The sequence below is a fragment of the Tetrao urogallus genome, assembly GCF_951394365.1.
Source record: "Tetrao urogallus genome assembly, chromosome: 5".
NCBI lineage: Eukaryota > Metazoa > Chordata > Aves > Galliformes > Phasianidae > Tetrao > Tetrao urogallus.
In genome coordinates, this window is record NC_136818.1 from 1,019,261 (window position 1) to 1,038,275 (window position 19,015).

Below are 19,015 nucleotides of genomic sequence, written 5' to 3' on the forward strand. Positions count from 1 at the left end.
CTAGAAAAAGCTTTTTTTTTCCCCCAACGGTTTGTGTTTGAAAACTCGGAACTGAAGGTTACATCCTTTGTGGCCAGGAAGCATGGCCGTTCTCACTTCCCTCAAGGCACTGCTGATAGCACCGGGCTGAGAGAATCACAGAATGGTTTGGGTTGGAAGGGACCTTTAAGATCCTCCAGTTCCAATCCCCTGCTGCAGGCAGGGACACCTTCTTCTAAACCAGGCTGCTCACAGCCCCAGCCAGCCTGGCCTTCAGTGCTTCCAAGGGGCATCCACAGGCAATCTGTTCCCGTGACTGATGGCACTGCCTGGGCTGTCTGCTCTGCTAACTGCCAGGGCTGGAATGCAGAAATTTTTCAAACTCTGGGCTAAAGGGAAGAGGAAAAACAAATAGCAAGTTTAAGTAAAAGTGCCTTTTTATTTGGAATCCTTTACGCATATGTTTAAAATGTTTTTCTTGAGCTCAGTGAGGGAAGGTTTAGATTGGATGTCGGGGGAAGTTCTTTGCTGTGAGAGTGGTGAGTTGTTGGAACAGCTGCCCAGAGAGGCTGTGATGCCCTCGTCCATCCCTGGAGGTGTTCAAGGCCAGGTTGGATGGGGCCCTGGGCAGCTGTGAAATGTGGAGGTTGGTGGCCCTCCCTGCGGGGGGGTTAGAGCTTCATCATCCTTGGGGCCCCTTCCAACTCAAGCCATTCTATCACTCTATGATTTCATGATTTTTCTGGATTCGCTCCTTGCAGGGAGTTGTAGAGAACGATGAGGTCCCCCAGCCTCCCGCTCTGCAGCCTGCACAGCCGCAGCTCCCACAGCCCGGCTTTGCTCCGCGGCTCGACCCTCCCCACCCGCCGCCGTGACACCATTTCGGCGCGGCCGCTCCGGCCGGGAAATGGCGGCAGCGGGCGGGCTGTGCCCCACGCGGAGCGCCGCCAGCCCGCCGCCCCTCCGAGGAGCTCCGCCCGCTCTGCCCGCGGCGGGGCGGTGCCGGCTGGGCGCAGCGCTGCGGGATGGCGGCGGCGCGGAGGGCGCCGGCGGGGGATCCTCGCGCCGGCTTCAGGCGGGCGGCGGACGAGCGGAGCCCCGCCGTGCCGCAGGGATTGATCCGGGCCGCCCGGAAGAGCGGGCAGCTCAACCTGGCGGGCCGCGGCCTCGGCGAGGGTGAGCGTGTGGAGGCGGCGTGCTGCGGGCGGGAATGGGGAGCCGGGGAGCCGGGCTCAGCCCGTGTCTGGCTGCCCTACGTGCCAGGCTGCTCTCTGTGGCCCGGCTGCGGGCGCTCGGCGGGCCGGCTGCTTCCTGCCTTCTTTGATAAACAAAACAAAGAAAGAAAGCGATGAATATTCCCTGCCCGCTTTCTTTTTGCTGTCGCTGGCCGATCGCTACCTTGTAATGGCTGTTTAGGAGCGCTTTGGATTGCCAGCTTCGGGAAAGCGGCTCTGTAAAAGTCACTGTGTGTGTGTATTCTGAGAAACCGTGTATATGTCTGAGAAAACGGGCGTTTGAGCGCTGTGTGGAGCGTCCGGCTGAGCCCTGTGTTTTGGCTTGCAGTGCCCCAGCACGTGTGGCGGATCAACCTGGACACCCCCGAGGAAGCCCACCAGAACCTCTCCTTCGGTGCTGCGGACCGCTGGTGGGAGCAGACAGACCTGACCAAGCTGATCCTGGCCTCCAACCAGCTGCAGTGCCTGTCTGAGGACGTCAGGCTGCTGCCCGCGCTCACTGTTCTTGATGTACGTATTGGGATCCCATATCAGTGAGATCGTGCTCTCGCTGTATGGTATGGGACAACATAGCTTTAGATCCTTGTTTTCCATTTCCTGCAGCAGTGGATGTGTAGAAGCAGCACCAGTATATTCTCAGGACAAGGGGCTGCTCCCTATCTCCCCTTGGTACATTGCTTTACACACAGGCAGTGGGTAATGCTGTGCAGAGAGGTCCGAGAGTCCCATCGTGAACACTGAAAGAGCTGTTGCTGCATAATGTGCTTCTGCAGATTTCATATCAAATAATTTGATCTCTCAGTGCTTACACTCAAATAGAAACCTACAAGATCGGCAGTTAAAGTGCTGCTGTTGGTAACTGTGCAGAGGAACAGACGTACACAGGTGTTGGTGGTGGACTGAATGGTACAGAGCAATGTACACAGGTGTTGAGAATGGACTGAATTGTACCGAAGCACATACTCAGGTGTTGCTAATGCACAGAATAATTTTGAGCATTAGTTCAACTTGGTTTGTTGCCGAGTAGGTGGAAGAAAACCTACAAAGTGCAACTCAGTAAGTATTCCAAAACTTATTTTCCAGGTACATGATAACCAGCTGACATCTCTGCCTTCTGCTTTAGGACAATTAGAAAATCTTCAGAAACTTGATGTCAGGTACTTGTCACAAACTTAGAGCATTGATTTTCAAGGTGTGAATGAGAGATTAGTAAAACTAATTTCATTTTCAGAAAAGTTAATATCTGTTGTTTGTTTGTTTTTAATAGAGAACATGAATGCATTGAGAATTATATGTTTTAGATTAAAACTGATGATCTGAGGTTTGTTAAGATAATTTTGACTATTGCTCAAAAGTCCCAGCGTTATTTGGAAGCTGAATACTGATGCTTTGAATACTCACACAAAAGCTGTATCAGCATTCATTTGCTTCAGTACAGAAGTTGTGTTTTAAAGGAATAAAAATGTTTTTTTCATGAATAATATACATTGGAAATAGCTGAAGATATCATTCAGGCTGTAACTTTCATATTGTTCTGTAAGTTTGTACATGAGGGGAGAGTACATTTCTTTTTTGTCTGTTGAACTGCACCATAAACAAGCATTAAATGCAGCTGGAATATTGTAGATTCAGATGTGGTTGAAAAGTATTCTTTAACAAAGAAATTTATTTTCTCTTAGGCAACTAATCCACTGTAAAGGGCTGTAATAATTGTAAGAAGGAGATTTTCTTAAGGGCGATGGTGTCCTGTGCAGCACGCCTACATGCAGGCTGCGAGGTGGAAATGTTTCACAGCTGTTCTGAACAGTTGGTCTGTGCCAACAGCAGAGCATCAGATGCATCTAATGCTGGCTGTGCTTCCTACTTGCTCTGTGGTCTGAAGAGTTTGCATCTCAAATGATGTGTGTGATGCAACCCTAGTTGGGGCAGTGCAGTGTGTAGCAGAAGATTCTATACGTGGTTGTATTCTCAAAACTTTTTAACAATTGTTAATTGGCTTTGTTTTCCACGTTGGAATGCCAGCCACAACAAGCTGAAGAGCATCCCAGAAGAGCTGCTGCAGTTGTCACATTTGAAGAGCCTTCTTCTTCAGCACAACGAGCTGAGCCACCTGCCAGATGGATTTGGGCAGCTCGTCAGTTTAGAAGAATTGGTAAATTGCAACTTCTTGAAAAACACTGATTTGTTCAGAAACATCAATCTATCTATGTTTTACTGCTAATTAAAAAAAAAAGTCTGAGAACCTTATTCAATAATTCATGGAGCTTATCAGCTATTTTGCGTATGCGCTTGCAACCAGGTTTTGATTTGGATTTTCCAGATATTTTAAGAAAAATCAAGTCCCTGGTGATCTGTCCATCATGGGAGACTTATCTCTTCCATTCACATCTCTACCAGGGAAATCCTGGAGATGTCAGCAATCTAGTTTGAACATTCTGCCAGTAATTAACTTTGCAACAACAGCACCCATGGGGTATTTTAAACGTCTCTATTTATAACCTCTTTCTCTCTCTTTTCTTTTTTTTTTACTCTTCAGGATCTGTCCAACAATCATCTTACAGACATTCCAACAAGTTTTGCTTTGCTCATTAACTTGGTGCGACTCAATTTGGCTTGTAATCAACTCAGAAACCTGCCTGCAGATATCAGTGCAATGAGAAGTAAGTTAGTTTCCTTGGATTGTTAAATGTCAGGCAGCCAGTTCTGTAGTTATGTTCAGAAATACATTACATAATATTCCAGGTTATGAAAGTAGGTTCTGAAGGATTTAAAGTATTCCCAAGAGGACTAGCTTAGAATTATTTAACAAAAGAAGAAAGCTACTACAGCTCCCATGTATCAAACTTACATCCTCCTGTAGTTCGTATTATTTGACAGATGCTCAGGGAACTATTAGGAAAGTGTCAGGATTCCTGCTCTGCTGTGAAGTTATTAGCCTTAGAACTGTGACGAGTGTCTAGTGCATGTTTTGAGTGGAAAGTAAAGCATAAATAAGAGCTAGTTGAATTCACTGGTAAAGACAGGACAGCACAAACTGGTCAGCAATAGGAGTTAACTTTTGTGATGGTGATACCAACTTGCTGATGTTGATGCTGACATCAATTTCAGCGAGTTCTAATAGCTGTGGCAGATCTGTAGGAGCAGGTCGTAGACTGCCAGCTTTTGTCAGTGCTACAGAAATTACCTGCAGATCTTTCTGAGATGGCCTATGACATTAAACCTAACCTGCATGTTGCCTGCAGTCCTTTACTCCAAACAAGAGCTAGTATTTGGCAGTGTCACCGAAGGCATTCCAGAATGTCTTGTGAGGGAAGAATGAAAAGCAAATATGTTGCTTTCGGCGGTGCTGACGCTGACTGATCTGATTTCTTCTGAAGTTTGGATGTGACAAGATGTTTTTATGCCTACCTTAACAAAAAAAATAGGGTATCAATACTTCTGCAGAAAACTATTTCTATTTTATTTTGTTATTCTGTAGGCCTAAGACAACTGGATTGTACAAAAAACTACCTGGAAACTGTACCTTCTGAACTGGCCAGTATGGCATCTTTGGAGCAGCTGTATCTGAGGAAAAATAAACTGCGTTCCTTGCCAGAACTTCCTTCGTGCAAATTACTGAAGGCAAGGTTTGAATTGCTGGGTGCTGTAAATGTCTTTGCAGTGAGCTTTGAGAATAGTGATTGTTAGCTCCCATACAAGTTATCATGAATTGCTGTGATCAGAAGTTAGTAAATCTGTGCGTAGAACTCTTTTTAATACATATCCTTGTGTGTTTAGTCTTACTGCCCATATTGATCTGTCTGAACAGCATTTGGAGGACAAACAGCAATATTCAGATTTGGAAAATAAAAAAAACGTATTTAAGGAGAAGAATGACTTGAATATTAAGTGTGATGTTGCCTGCAACAGCTGCGTTTTATTTCCATTTTATGGGAACATTTTATGAATCAATCTACACTTACTTTGTTCACTCCTGTTTTTTCTTGTAACTGCAGAGAAAGTGTGCATTCAAAAGAGCCACAGCCTTCAAATGTTGTGACCTTAACTTTCCTTCTGTTTATAATTGCAATTTGCCTGTCTGAGAATATCAAGTGTGTTACTCATCAGACAGCGATGTGATCAGGTCAATTGAGTGTTAATGTCACCAGGTATATAATCAATAACCAAATCCATCACAGGATGTAGATACGTAGATAGATATGTAGATAGTTCAGCATAACTCCAAACTCTGCACTTAAAGTTCCAAGCTGTTCCAGCATTTTCTAGCACAGTTCTTGCTGGTATGTGAGGTTGTGTATTTGTATAGCACATCCAGCAGCAAATGTCTCTTCTGGCTTTAAAGAACCATTTGGATCTGTGAGCGATCTTTGTCTCCATAGGAATTACATGCTGGTGAAAATCAGATTGAAATACTAAATGCAGAAGACCTGAAGCACCTGAATTCCTTGTCTGTGTTGGAACTTCGGGACAACAAGATAAAATTGGTTCCTGATGAAATCACTCTACTCCAGAAGTTGGAGCGACTTGACCTCGCCAACAATGACATCAGTAGGTAATAAAAAAATGCACGTCTGTGATGAGGCCTTCCTTGGGGCATCTGTGGGTGGCTGATTCTATGGGTGATTTATTTCAGTAATTAAAAAAGGTCTGGACTGTAAAACGAAGGCTCCATTTCTTAGTTTTGTCAGTGTTGCAGTCGCGCTGTGCCTTTCTTAAATGTGATGTGTTGTGTATCTTGTTGTTAGAATCCAAGCTTCAGAATACCAGGTCTTCTTCAGACAATTGCCAATGCTTAGGATTTGTACTGAAGCAGCTCATATCTGAAATGGATTGTTTCTGTTTGCAGATTGCCTTACACGCTGGGGAACCTTTCTCAGTTGAAATTCCTGGCATTAGAAGGAAATCCTTTGAGAGCCATTCGAAGAGACCTTCTGCAAGTAAGCCCATTTAGAAAGTACATGAAAGCTGGTGATGTTGCAGACATCCGTTCTGCACATGGTGCAGGCACAGCATGATTAAAAGGCCCCTCCATCTGAAGTAGCTTCAGCTTCTTCATCGCTGCTGTTTGTGTGATTTTGTTGCCGTTCCCAGGGGCTCTGATGCGATGCGTAACGTGATGAGAGCTGTGGGATAAAGCAGTCATTGCTTCACAGGACCTGTTCCTGATTTGCTGTAGATGTTGTAATATATATTACAAATGAAGCAGCAGGTATCTGGGGAAAGGATAGAGCAGCTGTCTGCTGCCTAATCCTACTGCAAGTCACAGCTCATTGCAGTGCTAGGCAAGTATTTGATGTGAAGGCTTTCCAAGATGAGCATGGATTTTTTTTCTCCTTTCCTACTTGCCTGAATTAAAGACCTTGGATTCAGTTTCCAAGGAGTATTTGCTGGCAGATGTGTTTTGAGCAATGACAGTATCATGTACAGTGTTTAGTTATGGATGACCTACGAAGTGAAGGTGGGAATTACACATCAGGAACAAGTACATGGGCAGCAGGGAGGCTGGCTCACAGGCACCACTGCTGCTATAGAATTCTTTCTAATTTCTATCCCAGCAAACCCTTCTCATTGGTAGTATAGATTACTTCTTTCTTTTGCCACTGCTATAAAATAAATGTTTACAAATTCTCTAAAATATTCTCTAAAAATAAATAGCATTGAATGTCCCCTACTGAAATGGAATTCAGTAATGTGTGTTGGAAATAAGGGAGAAAATGTGATCTGGTCAAGTGAACATTGTATGCACTGCAGCTTATCTTCTGTCTTCTTTCTTCAGTTTTTGTCCAGTTTCACCAAATTCTCTGTGAGTGGTCCTTCCCTTCCATCCTCCACGTTTTCTTCATCCCCTCTGCATTCAGATCAGTCTTCATATAGTACAAATGTCAGCTAGAATGAGAAAAGTTCATATTTGCTGCTTCAGTTCTTATTCTAAAACATCAAAGAGAAACATGCAATATTGTAAGGAAGTTTTGTCCTTGCTAGTTTTGTCCTAAAACAAACGGGCTGGATGAGATGATAGGTAATGACTTGGAGATCATGCAGTTACTGTGTCTGACCAGTAGAAGTTGCTGTGAGAGGATTGCCAATAAAATTTTAGGAGAATCCAGAATCCAGATCTATTTCCACGTCAAATAGTGAATTTCTTCTTCAAGAGTAATCATGCTTCGGCTCTTTAGAGAAGGCTGAGTTCATTTGAAGGGTTCTTCCTTGCTCTTGGAGCTGGCCAAAGAACTTCAGATGAAAAGCTAAGAACGTGGAGCCCAAGGTAGTAACGTGGGGCTGGGAATTTTCAGCTGGAGTAAATACACAAAACTCTAAAGAAATAAGGACATGAGCTGTTGCAAATAGGGTTTTTCCCCAGGAATTGTTGGGTAGCTCTTATAACCAGCTGTGCTATGAGCTCCATTATGTGACCAAAATCGTTGGTCTTCATTGTCAGAACAGCGGTGTAAATGCTGGCTGGTAAATGCTTATTGACCTTCTGCTCTTTCTTTGTTGTTTTTTTTTTAAAGAAAGGCACCCAGGAACTTCTGAAATACCTGAGAAGCAGAATCCAAGGTATGTTGTTTTATTGAGTTGCATCTTACAGAGAATCTCTCTAAGAAATTAAAAGTGCTGCCAGTTTCCTGCAATTACCCTGCAATAAGTTTCTTTACTCAACGGTTTGCTCTGTATTTCTGTGCTGTTCTTTTTCTTACTCTATTGAATAATACAACATTCTTTATGGAGCATCATCACTCAGAAAAGCAACACTAAGTGTTTTTCCCTGGTCCCTTTATGTGTTTTGAATGAAGAATTCAAGTTGTTTCTTGTTTGTTTGTTTGTTTTTCCTTTGGACATCATGGGAAATTTCCACAACGAATTCTTCATTTTCAGCTTGCTGTCTGCCTGCTGGCTTTGTCACAGTGTAGAAGTGTAGGTGATTTTGCAAAGGTAATACGTGTCACTCATTCATGTTGTAGTGTGGGCAGCACAGTCCTGCGGTTCCCAGAAATTAAGCATGAGAAAGGCAGCCTCAGGGCCATGGTGGTGCCACAAACTCCACCATGTAGCTGACTAAGAATATAAAAAATCCTGGGGGAGAAAGTAAGAGGTTCTTTTAAACAGAATTCAAATCCCGGCCCGTTCGTCCCTCTGTGACACAAGCCTTGACCCCACCATTCCCTCTGGAAATAATTAAGAAGTCACAGAGCACAAATTCAGATGAAATATCTCAAGCTTGATTCTCTGAACCAAACTGCTGCACGTCTCTGCAGAATCCCCTTCTGGGTTCTGAGATGTAACTTGGGCGATTTAAAAAGCAGCTGGCTGGTGATATCAGTTTCTGTAAGTGATGCAGGACTTCTGGATCCGTTTTACTAAAAGGGTTCAAAGGTTGCCGGTGTGCAGCTTTCCAGACTATTCCTTGGTCCTCTCATTCAGTGAGATCATTTGTTATTTGGTTAATTTTCTGTGGTTTGGGGTGGGGGTTTTTTTGTGTTTGTTTCTCTTTTGTTGTTTTTCACTTCATTCCATATTTTCTGAAGTATTGCAGATGACACCATTTTTTGATTATATAAGAAACTGGCTGTCAAAGTCTGAGCAACTTGCAGGTGGAGGAGAGCAAATCTTTTCAAAGCAGGATTTTCTTTTACCTTTAGAAATCTTTCTTTTTTTTAGATTTTAAGACGTGAAATAGGGAAGATGACTGAGTTCACTGGACATGTTAAATATATAGCATGGAAATAATTATGCTGCACTTAAATGCAGAAAAATGCTTAACCTTTTAATTTGGAGGTCTTGATGATACATACAGGAAAATTGATTTGGGAATGGTATGTGTGACTTGTGAGTGGGCTTTCTCTCCATCTGCCAGAGGATGGCAGCATTAATTGGATTACTGCAGTGTGTAAAATTGCTCTGAAGTGCCTGTGCAAATCTGACATATTATTAACTTTGCAAAAATGAGTTGGGTGCTTGAGTACATGCTTACGTGCTCATCTGCTGACCTGTTACAGGTTTTATATTTGGGGGTGACAAAACAAGCTAAGGTCTTGCATGGATCTTAGTGTTTGTGGTTTTATTGTGCCTTTTCAAGCATTTAAGGGGAGCTGAACCAGGAGCAGCAACAGACCTACGTGTGCAGAGGCTGAAGTTGAACAAGTGCCACTAACCTTGTTGGCCTTAATGAAAGAATTCCTAGTTGGGCATGGGGGCAAGTTGGTAGGCTTTAGTTCATGAATGCTGCTGAATTTCTTGTAGCATTCTTCTTTTAGTGGCAGTTGGATTTATCATGTTTGGGCTTCTACTAAGCTTCACCCAGGGAGGTGGTGGAGTCGGCGTCCCTGGCAATGTTCAAGAGGCGCCTGGATGAGGAGCTACGAGATATGGTTTAGTAGCTTGTGGTACTAATAGGAATGGGAGGGTGGTTGGACTAGATGATCTTGCAGGTCGTTTCCAACCTTGCAATTCTGTGATTCTGTGATTCACCATTCTGAAGTGCCCACGAGCTCCTAGGGGACAGTGCCACAGCCTGGCTGTGCACAGCAAGGTTTTTCATTTCTGAGCTCTTCAGAGCAGCCGCCGAGTTTTCCATGTGCGTTGGAGGGCGTAATCAGAAGGAGCTCTACAGAGGGGGGCATTATGAAGGGTTTTATAAATATTAATGATTTAACTATAGTTGTGGTCAGCTTGGCTGTTCTGGAAGTAGTTGAATAGAAAAGTTGATGTGGATCACTTCTTGTCCATCACTGTCTCTAGCTCCCTGCCCCTTGAGGTGACTGCCTGACGTAACAGCCAGCACAACAGCTGTGTTGGTGTGTGACCTATTTTTTTCACAATCCAAGTCAGCTCTTCCCTCTGCCTCCATAAACAAACAAACAAAAAAGAACCAGCCCACAAACAACCCAAATCTGGAAACTGAACTACAAAAGCCCCTTGCTAGAAAGACCTTGACATAATATTAATCTGATTATATGCAATCAATGCAGAAGGCAGGAAGAGTCAAAACGAGCAAGCACAGGTAATGAGGGACACTACAGCTCTCCTCCTAGGCTGTTGAGGGCACGTCTGACTGCAGGCTGTAGTTGTGTGACTGCTATGTGTTCCTTCCAGATGACACAACCAGCCCCAGCGAGGAGCCTCCTGTGACAGCCATGACTCTCCCAAGTGAGTCCAGGATTAACATGCATGCCATAACTACCCTCAAATTACTGGAATTTAGGTATGTGGTTTGAAATATTGCCTGTTTCAAAAGCTGGAATAAAGCTTTCCTGTGTTGTTTTTTATTAGCTTAACGATAGATACCAGACTGTCTGCAGATTCTGATGTACTTAGGCATTTTGCACTTAAACTCTGGGTGTTCAGGAGTAGGCAGATTTGAATTACAGCTCATCTCTTTTTTTAAATACAACTTTTCATAGTACCATTTCTTTTAATTCACTGAAATCCTTAATCCTTTCAGGTGCTTCTTTTTTCACATTTCCTTAGTAAAAATAAGTCTCAAAACATCCCACAGGAGGTACATTATCAGTTTGTTCTTATATTAACTAATAGTTTAACTTGTTAGGTTAGGAAAGGGTGAGAAAACCACATTTGCTGAGAACTGCCAGATAAAATGCAAGTCCTGCAAAGAGCTGGGATGCAGAAAGGACATGACTGCAGTGAAAGGGTTGGGATGGCTTTAGTCACTGTAAACGTTCAGAAGGTCGAAATCCAGTGCTTACATGAGCTGCACATCACTGTGGGGGAACGTTTTCTGAACTGAGGAGGAAACCTGTTGAACACCTATCTGCTGCACGTCTGACCCAAGATACAGCATATGTGCTGAGGCAGTGACCTAATTCAGCTCTTAGTGAATGCTCTTAAGCCAGGTAGCAGATGAGCTGTCAGGGTGGAATGACGTTACTGCCTCGGTGACGTGGGGCAGTGGTCAGCTTTCTCATTAACAGTCCTGTGAGGACGTCAGTTTGTAGGTACATATGTATCTACTGTGCTGCTCATCGTTTCCTCGAAGATGTCCTGTTAGTAAATAAGAGATGATTAACTTGTTGCTGAGCTCAGTGCTTTTCCCTGTGCAGTGAGAAGCAGGCGGCTGTGATCCCTGATGACGTGTTCAACGCGGTCGGAAGCAATCCTGTCACCAGTGTCAACTTCAGCAAGAATCAGCTGACTGCCATTCCTCCAAGGTACTTCTGTAGAGATCATTCTTTACATGCTGCTTTTTTTCTGTTTTGTTCCTCAGCACCTTTTGTTGGTTTTACTAAGTTTGTTTTCCCAGTTGAGGATATTTACACTTTTCTTCGGTATGTCTGCAAACACGCACAGAGGACATAGCAGGGATGCTGAATAATGCTGGCATTTCTAGTGTGAGTGACACACAGGAGGGTCCATTCATCTGCATGAGGATCTCAGTACAGTGAGGCTTGGCTATATGCAGCAGTGCTTTCGTTGTACATTGTCATTTGTACTGCACTATTAAGCATTATCTAAATGAGTAAGGGCAGACTGCAGTGTGACTTCTCATCATAATCAAGTGGTGTATTTAACTGCAGTCTAGTATTGTTTTCTCTCCAAAGTGGTCCTCTTGTTTGAAGATAATACATGTGTAAACTATGAGATGATAGCTTTGTGCTAGAGAAGAGGTCCTTCTAGGAGTCACTTTCTTCAGATAGCTTTTCTTTTTTTTTTTTTTTTTAAGGAAGCCTGAACAATTTCCATGCTCTTTTGCTTGATAGGCATTGTCCCATCACATAGCATTGGACATTTTTGCACTTGTTGCTTTATCTCAAGGAAGAGCTTTCTGTTGACAGCAAAGGTAACAAATGCTGGTGCTGTGCAGGGAGGAGGCTCACTGCATTCAGTAACCTAAGAGCATCATGAGCACTCATTTTTAAAAATGCCACTGTATTTGTGGGGGTGACATTTTAATTCTGGGACACAAATGTGCTGAACAATCAGCCTTTAGCACGTAGAACTTGGCGAGGTGCTGTCTCTCATAGAAGAAAGTCTCTTGTTGGTACAGTTTAGTGAAGGAATGTTGGGCCTTCCATGCTTGTTTGTTCTGTTAGAGGCTCCTCTGCACAGCAGGGAGGAAGGTGTAGGTATGGTGCACTGCTGGGTGCCAAGGAGTGCAGTAATAGTCCAGATGGGAGAGGTGGATATTTAGTTTGTTTAATTGCCTTTTGCTTCTAGTGTTACAACAGAGGTTCTTTTACAGAGATTCAGCAACTAACTTTTTGAGTATTTTAAAGAAATACTTTACATCAAAGCATCTTGATACAGTATTCCTTTCACAGGATGCAGTGAAGGCTTGTTTCCTGCAATTTGTAATAGCAGGAGTGTGGAACAGAAACAAAAGATGGTACAAAAGAAGCAGTCTCTTTCTGTTCGACTGCATGAAGAAGATGGATAGTGTTTTTGTTGAGACATTCACAGGAGGTGGCAGTGATGGTCATTCGTGCCATAATTTCTGAAATCTTTCTTAACTGCATTTAAGAAAGTAGGTCTTTGTAGCAAAACTTACTCTCCTAATTTGTGAGAGGAAATTCACCCTTCTACAAGTAAAGTGATTCTGAGCTTTGTTTTTACATCAAGTGTAAGACTCCAGGACAGGCAGTTTTCACAGGTAGTTTCCACTCTCAAAATGGCTTCTGAATGCCAAGAGCAGTAGGAAGTTCCTTGATCTGTAGACTTCTAGAATAAAACAGATTTTTTACTAACTTGGAATGCAAACCTGGGCTTCCATAGTAAAAATATATTCATGTTGGGTTTCAGGATCGTGGAGCTGAAAGACTCAGTTTGTGATGTCAACTTTGGCTTCAATAAAATCTCTTCTGTTTCCTTGGAGCTGTGCACGCTTCATAAATTGACACATTTGGATATCAGGTTTGTGATGAGTGTTGGACTTCCTTTCCCAGTGACTCGTTTTCATGCCTCTTTAAACCAGCCATCTGTTGCAGTGGAATAGCAGTACTGAAATAATGTTTCATTTCCCAAAAGGGCTCCCTGCCAGCTGAATGACCGGCAGATCTGAAATAGCAAGTGGCCTCAATTTAGGCATGGGTTAAAGAGAAACACACAAAAAAGCGGGCAAGCTCTAAGGCTTGCTGTGGTGACAGGTCTTGTGTCAGTCATTAAAAACTTCTCAGAGATGTTAAAAGGATGTTTAGAAACAAAACAGAAAGCAATTCTGGGAATACATCTGGGAAGAATTACAGTGAAGGTATCAACTCTGGTATTCTGCCTGGAGCTGGAGCATCTTTCAATGAATGATTTTCCTGTAATGACTCTTTATGTCGCACTCAAGGGGTGCCTTGTTTGTCCTTACAAACCCACCTTCTTTCTATGTAAGAAGCTTCTGAATGGCTTCCTGTTGTGGAAAGTGCTGCAGTAATAATGGCCGTAAATGAGTTTGTTGGAGCCAATGGATTTCAGACTCAATGAATTTTCAAGAGGTGTGGAGTTATCTCAGCAATTGACCTTGGCACCAACGTGGGACTATTTCCTGAACTTCCCTCTGGGACCCACGTAGCTGAACTGCCAAGCATGTTTCTGGAATTGTTTGGTGCTTAGAAGTGTTTGGGAATCCTTAGAGAACAGGCTTTATGTTTCCTTACTGGTAAACATGGGAGTACAAACTTGGTTTGCCATCTTGATCCATTTATGAAGTAAACGAGTGGTCTGAAAGAACTTGTTAGCACCAGTAAACCTGGGTGTTCTTTTTCTGTGAATTCTTAACTAAAACTTCTTAGAAGTTGGTCATTATTCTTTGTCTTAATTTGATACACAGAAATAATGTTTTGACGTCTTTACCTGAAGAAATGGAGGCACTGACAAGACTACAAGTAATAAATCTATCTTTTAATAGGTGAGCAACTATTCCAGTTTTTTTAAATAACAGTAAAAAGAATTTTATGTCATTTTAATGTGAGGTAAAATGAGAAAGGGCTTCAGCTAGCTCTGAGCTTAGAACAGTTGAAGGGAATGTGCATCTTTACACAGTGGTGGTATATTTTTGGAGTTTTCTATCACACGTTTTGGAGAGAGACAGTAGAAGCTGGTTTAAAAAGGATTAAACAGACCTGTGAGCAGTGTAACAGAAGTGGATGCCAGCAGGAGCGCCCTGTTGCACCCGTAATACATCAGTTCCAGACAATGGGAAAAGCAGCAGGGGAGTGGTGTCCCTGAGCAGTCCTGCAGTTGCTCACACTGCTCTCTTCGCACTGCAGTCACTTTCTGTGTGACACGAGCTGGCATTCACAGTTGTAAAATGGGTGGTCTTGGCTGCAGTTCTGTTGCAGGTGCTGAGTTGTCACGGTGCAAATTCCACCCAGCTTTTTGGCTTTGTGCAAAATAATCAGGTTAAACAGCAGCACATGTAAATATTTACTTCCATAAACAGTGCTGAAGCGCTGTCCCATTTTAAAGGTTTATCAATTGCCCTATTGCTGACTTTTCTCTCTTCCTTCTGAAGATTTAAAGTGTTTCCCAGTGTCCTTTACCGCATCCCCACACTGGAGACCATCCTGCTCAGTAACAACCAGGTGGGGGCTGTAGACCCTCTGCAGCTGAAGAAGATGGAGCAGCTCGGGACACTGGACCTCCAGAATAATGACCTTCTCCAGGTGCCACCAGAACTTGGGAACTGTGAAACTCTGAGGTGTGTATTTTAAGTGAGGACTTGTTTTGTAAAAGCATATTCTGCCTGGTTTCTTCAAGGCGTGTTTTGTCAGAGGGTAAGGCAGTGATTTGCTTGGAAGTGCACAAAATGGTCTCTCTTACCATCTGTAAAACAGTGCAGTTCCTTCCATCGCTTCTCAGGACTGTAGAAAATTGGAGGAGTTGTTTCAGGATTTAAAACTGAAATGACAGAGTAATACGGAAACGTACCTGGAAAACCAGATGCCCAGAAATTTGTTTCAGTGTTTCTGAAAGTGGAATTTAACTGTAAGGATCAACATTTGGTAGAGTCCAGCTTTAGTTCTGTATTTTCTGAAAGTTATGTGTTCCTGGCTCAGCTTCTTAGATGGCTGGTTGCTCTTTGCAGGAAGAGCTGTCTTGGCATTAGGACCGCCCCTCCTGTGGGCATTTTTCTGCCCTCTGCCAAAACTGATTTGCTAGAAGGTTAGCAACTTCAGTCACTAAAATCATTTCAGATTTTACCCTTAAAATGTCCATTTTAAGGCCCAGCAGAAAATTAAGAACAGAAGTGGTAATATTTGAGGAGGAGATTGCTTTCATTAATGAAGACACGAAAAGTCATCAGGGATCTTAAAATATAAAATAAATTCATATTTATTAGCAGAACTTGATGCACACTATGCAATATCTTGTGACAGTCTGCATTTGGAGAATATACCAAACACCTAGTGCTAATTGCTGAGTTCTCAGCAGCTTTGACCACTCGGCTCTCCAGGTAGGAACATCAGCTCTATACGTTCACTGCTTACTGGCTATGGATGAGAAAGCAGAAGAATGAAGGAAAATGCTAGGATTTCTAAAAGAAGCATGCAGAATGGAATTGGCAGGTTGTGTTGGTTGGTGTAGTTTAATGTTAAAGCTGAGGACAATTCTGGTGGCTGTGTGTATTACACACTGCAGAGCCTGCTGGCCAGGTGGGTGAGCCACAGCCCTGGGTGCCAGTAAATATGTTTGGCTCTTTACCTGTCTAAGGCTGCTATAAAAGAGCAAATAGTAATGCTTGTTAAAGAAGCATGGCTGTGAGTATTCTTACGTGACATACCTCAAAGACAGCTAAGGTTAACTAGTTCTGTCATGTCAGAAATAACGAATCATGTGGTAGTGTGGTTTTCCCCTGTAAAGTATATTTTCTTGCTGATCTATAAATATGCAGAATAAAACAACCCCCCCCTGAACACACACAGGCAAAAACCCTCCACGGCAATTTAGAGTGCAAAGTGAGCTAGCAGCCAAGCTAGAACGTAGAGGCTGCAGTGTAACTGTTCTTCACTCTTACTGTGCAATTCATGCACTTCAGCAGCTCTTTTTCTCACTCTGTATTTCGGCAAAGACTTGCTTAAGAAGAGGGGGAGGGGGGGTGTGCCACCAGTAGTCAATTAGCATAAATTAGAATTCAGCTGTCTCTAAAGAAGGTATGTTAGCATGAATTAAGGTAGCAAAATTAAAATTGTTCTGGAAGAACAAAAGAAGACTTAAGAATTTCACAAGATTCTTACCCCTGTATGCAGTGTATGAATGTGCTGCAAGAGGGAAAAGCCTGTGTACAAATAACTGCACATCTCTGTCATTCCAGGACACTTCTTTTAGAAGGAAATCCATTCCGCACTCCCCGGGCAGCCATTCTGGCAAAAGGAACGGCTGCAGTGCTGGAGTACCTGAGAAGCAGGATCCCTACTTGATGGGCTGTTTCCCTGTACACTTCTGAATGGAAAGCAGAGTATCAGCCTGTCTGATGCATTGCATCCCTTCCTCGTTGTTTGTAAGCTGTTGGTCTGGCCTGGGCCATAAAGCATTCATAATACTATTCTTAGTTTGCACGTTAAGAAATGATTCAGCAACAAAGTATTTCCCACTCAAGGCTGCATGTCTCAGGAGTGCATTTCGAAACACCACAATCTATGTTTACACTTTTTGTACGAAAGAATGCAGCTGAAAGCTGTGTTTGGTAATAGAGACAGTGTTTTTCTACAGTTAAGCCATTTTTTTTTAAGGATTGTAATCACCAAAGTAATTAGCAAACGGGGGAAATAAGCTTTTTGATTCTTGTATGCCTGTTTTACAATCTTCTGCAGGGTGTTTGATCTTTCTTCACCGCTGCCTCAAACCACTGGTTGCTGGTCTGTACCTGGAAAATGCCCAAACCTTTAAGCATGATGAATACGGTGTGCAATGTTCTGCAGACTGTGTGCATGTCCTGCGTGAACGTGAGCAGAACGTGGCTGGTGTTGGTGGCTGCACTGAAACAATAAATGTTTGCTGTTGGATATATGTTTTGTTTCTAAATCTTTGTGCTGTCATTGAAGTTTTTTAGCCAGTAACAATACAGACATTCAGCTTTTTTATTTAAATGCACTTCCAACATCATGAAAATGATCTCAATTAAAAGAGTAACGCAGGGTGGACATTAACAATATGAAAGGAAGAGTTACTTGATGTTACTCTGTGACTATGATTCGTTGCTTCTCACAGGCCTATGGACATGGAATGGAAGCAGATACCACGTGGATTTCCACTGCTAAGATTTTTTTGTTTGTTGGCTTCTTTTACACTGCACCGAGTGCTTTTGTTGTGTGGGTACTGTGTAGGTGCTGCAGTTGGGGTCTCTGTGAGTGAGAACTAATTGCAAACCCTTCACTTTGCAATCTGAAATGAAATTTAGAAAAAAAAAGCTTTAAACTAAAAGACGTCTTTGCATCTAGGAACAGAACTGTACCTCATTCTTCCATTCCGTGTATGAAAGCAAGCTGACACAAAATAGGTATGCTGTGTGTTTTTTATCAAGTAAAACGTATGGAATGATAGCATTTTCATTTCCTCTGCCTGTTCTTGCTGTAACGCAGAAAAGTGTAATATGGCTTAGAGTTGAACACCACTGGTTTTGTGTGTGACCAGAATTAACATAAAACCACTCTTCCTTATCCTCAGGGTCTTCAAGCTTAGCGAGCACCTTTCAGCAAAAGTGACGACGTCTGGTGCACCTCACACAGCAGCACAGGGCTGTGACCTGCTAGAAAAGAAGCGTCTGGGGGGACCCGGTGGTGGTATGTAGGGTGAGAGAGCGACTGGTGCCAGGAGGGGCAGAGGGAAGGGAATGGGAGAGTGGCCTTTCTGCTAAAATGCACGGCAGCGTATTTGTGCAGAAGAAAGGTGAGTGCGGCCCAAGTCGTTCTTGAGCTGAGCAAATCGAGAGCTGTTCTGTGCTGACACGGATGGCTGAGTTGCTGCTGCTGTCAGTCCTGTGAGCCTCGGTTTGGCTCCTTTTTTGGCTCCTTTTTGCTGTGTGAGGCAGTTGTCGAAGTCCACAAACAGCAGCACGTGCTGGGCTGCTCCTCATCCACACGCCGTCGCTCCGTGGCCGTGTGGTGTCCCAGCAGCAGAGATGTACAAACAAGTGCGGTCACTCGCTTTTCAGGTCTTTCTCTGATGTATCCTGCAGTTAAAGGGCCTCTCCCTGAAACAGCCCTGAAACACTACTGCGTTTGCTGGCAGCTCCAGCTGAAGCTGTAGTGAACATCACTGAGGCTAGAGGTGGAGGGGAGCTCTGGAGCACTTACAGAGATGCAGAGGTAACAGCCGTCTCGTTTCCCATCACTTACAGAACAGTGATTTGGAAAGCTCGGGTCCTTTCCAATAGTAAAAGATGACAAAAGTTAATTACAATAAGGTGACATTTTTATTATTTATACAATAAAGAGACTTTTTTTTTTAATGTTATTCAAAACACTTCTTTAAATACTGAAAAAGTTGGGTACACCAAAGCCGAAAAATGGCTCTGCTATACACTGCACAGCATTGTTTTAGTCCCTGTATTTGTTTTATGTACAGAAGCATCTGCAAAATGCATTCTAAACACAATATGCACCTTACGGGTAAGTGTCATACATGAAAGAAAACTGGAAGGATACAACCTGCGTGTGCAAATTAACTGACAATATAATTGATTGCACTGAATCAATAGATTTAAAATATAATTTTGAAGTACCTTTTTGCACATAAAATGAAGCAGCTTTCAAGTTCAGTAAGTCTTTATACTGCAAAAAACATTAAGTACATTCACAATCTATGTTAATAAAGTAGTAAATATTTCTTCATTCAGCTTTATTTACATTAATACTGTAATT

The 19,015-nt window shown here is 43.0% G+C and overlaps 1 protein-coding gene across 1 annotated transcript; it reads left to right on the top strand.

The window, feature by feature from the left end:
• Positions 1-1,004: 1,004 nt before the first annotated feature.
• On the top strand, positions 1,005-16,573 carry LRRC40 (leucine rich repeat containing 40; the record flags this gene model as incomplete). The annotated part of the gene is made up of 15 exons (XM_079536279.1): positions 1,005-1,155; positions 1,543-1,724; positions 2,298-2,371; positions 3,237-3,366; positions 3,751-3,874; positions 4,693-4,835; positions 5,594-5,766; positions 6,061-6,151; positions 7,727-7,772; positions 10,308-10,416; positions 11,273-11,380; positions 12,969-13,079; positions 13,984-14,061; positions 14,668-14,853; positions 16,468-16,573. 15 exons carry the CDS (start codon positions 1,005-1,007, stop codon positions 16,571-16,573), a joined length of 1,812 nt encoding a protein of 603 aa, XP_079392405.1.
• Between the last annotated feature and the right edge of the window lie 2,442 nt (positions 16,574-19,015).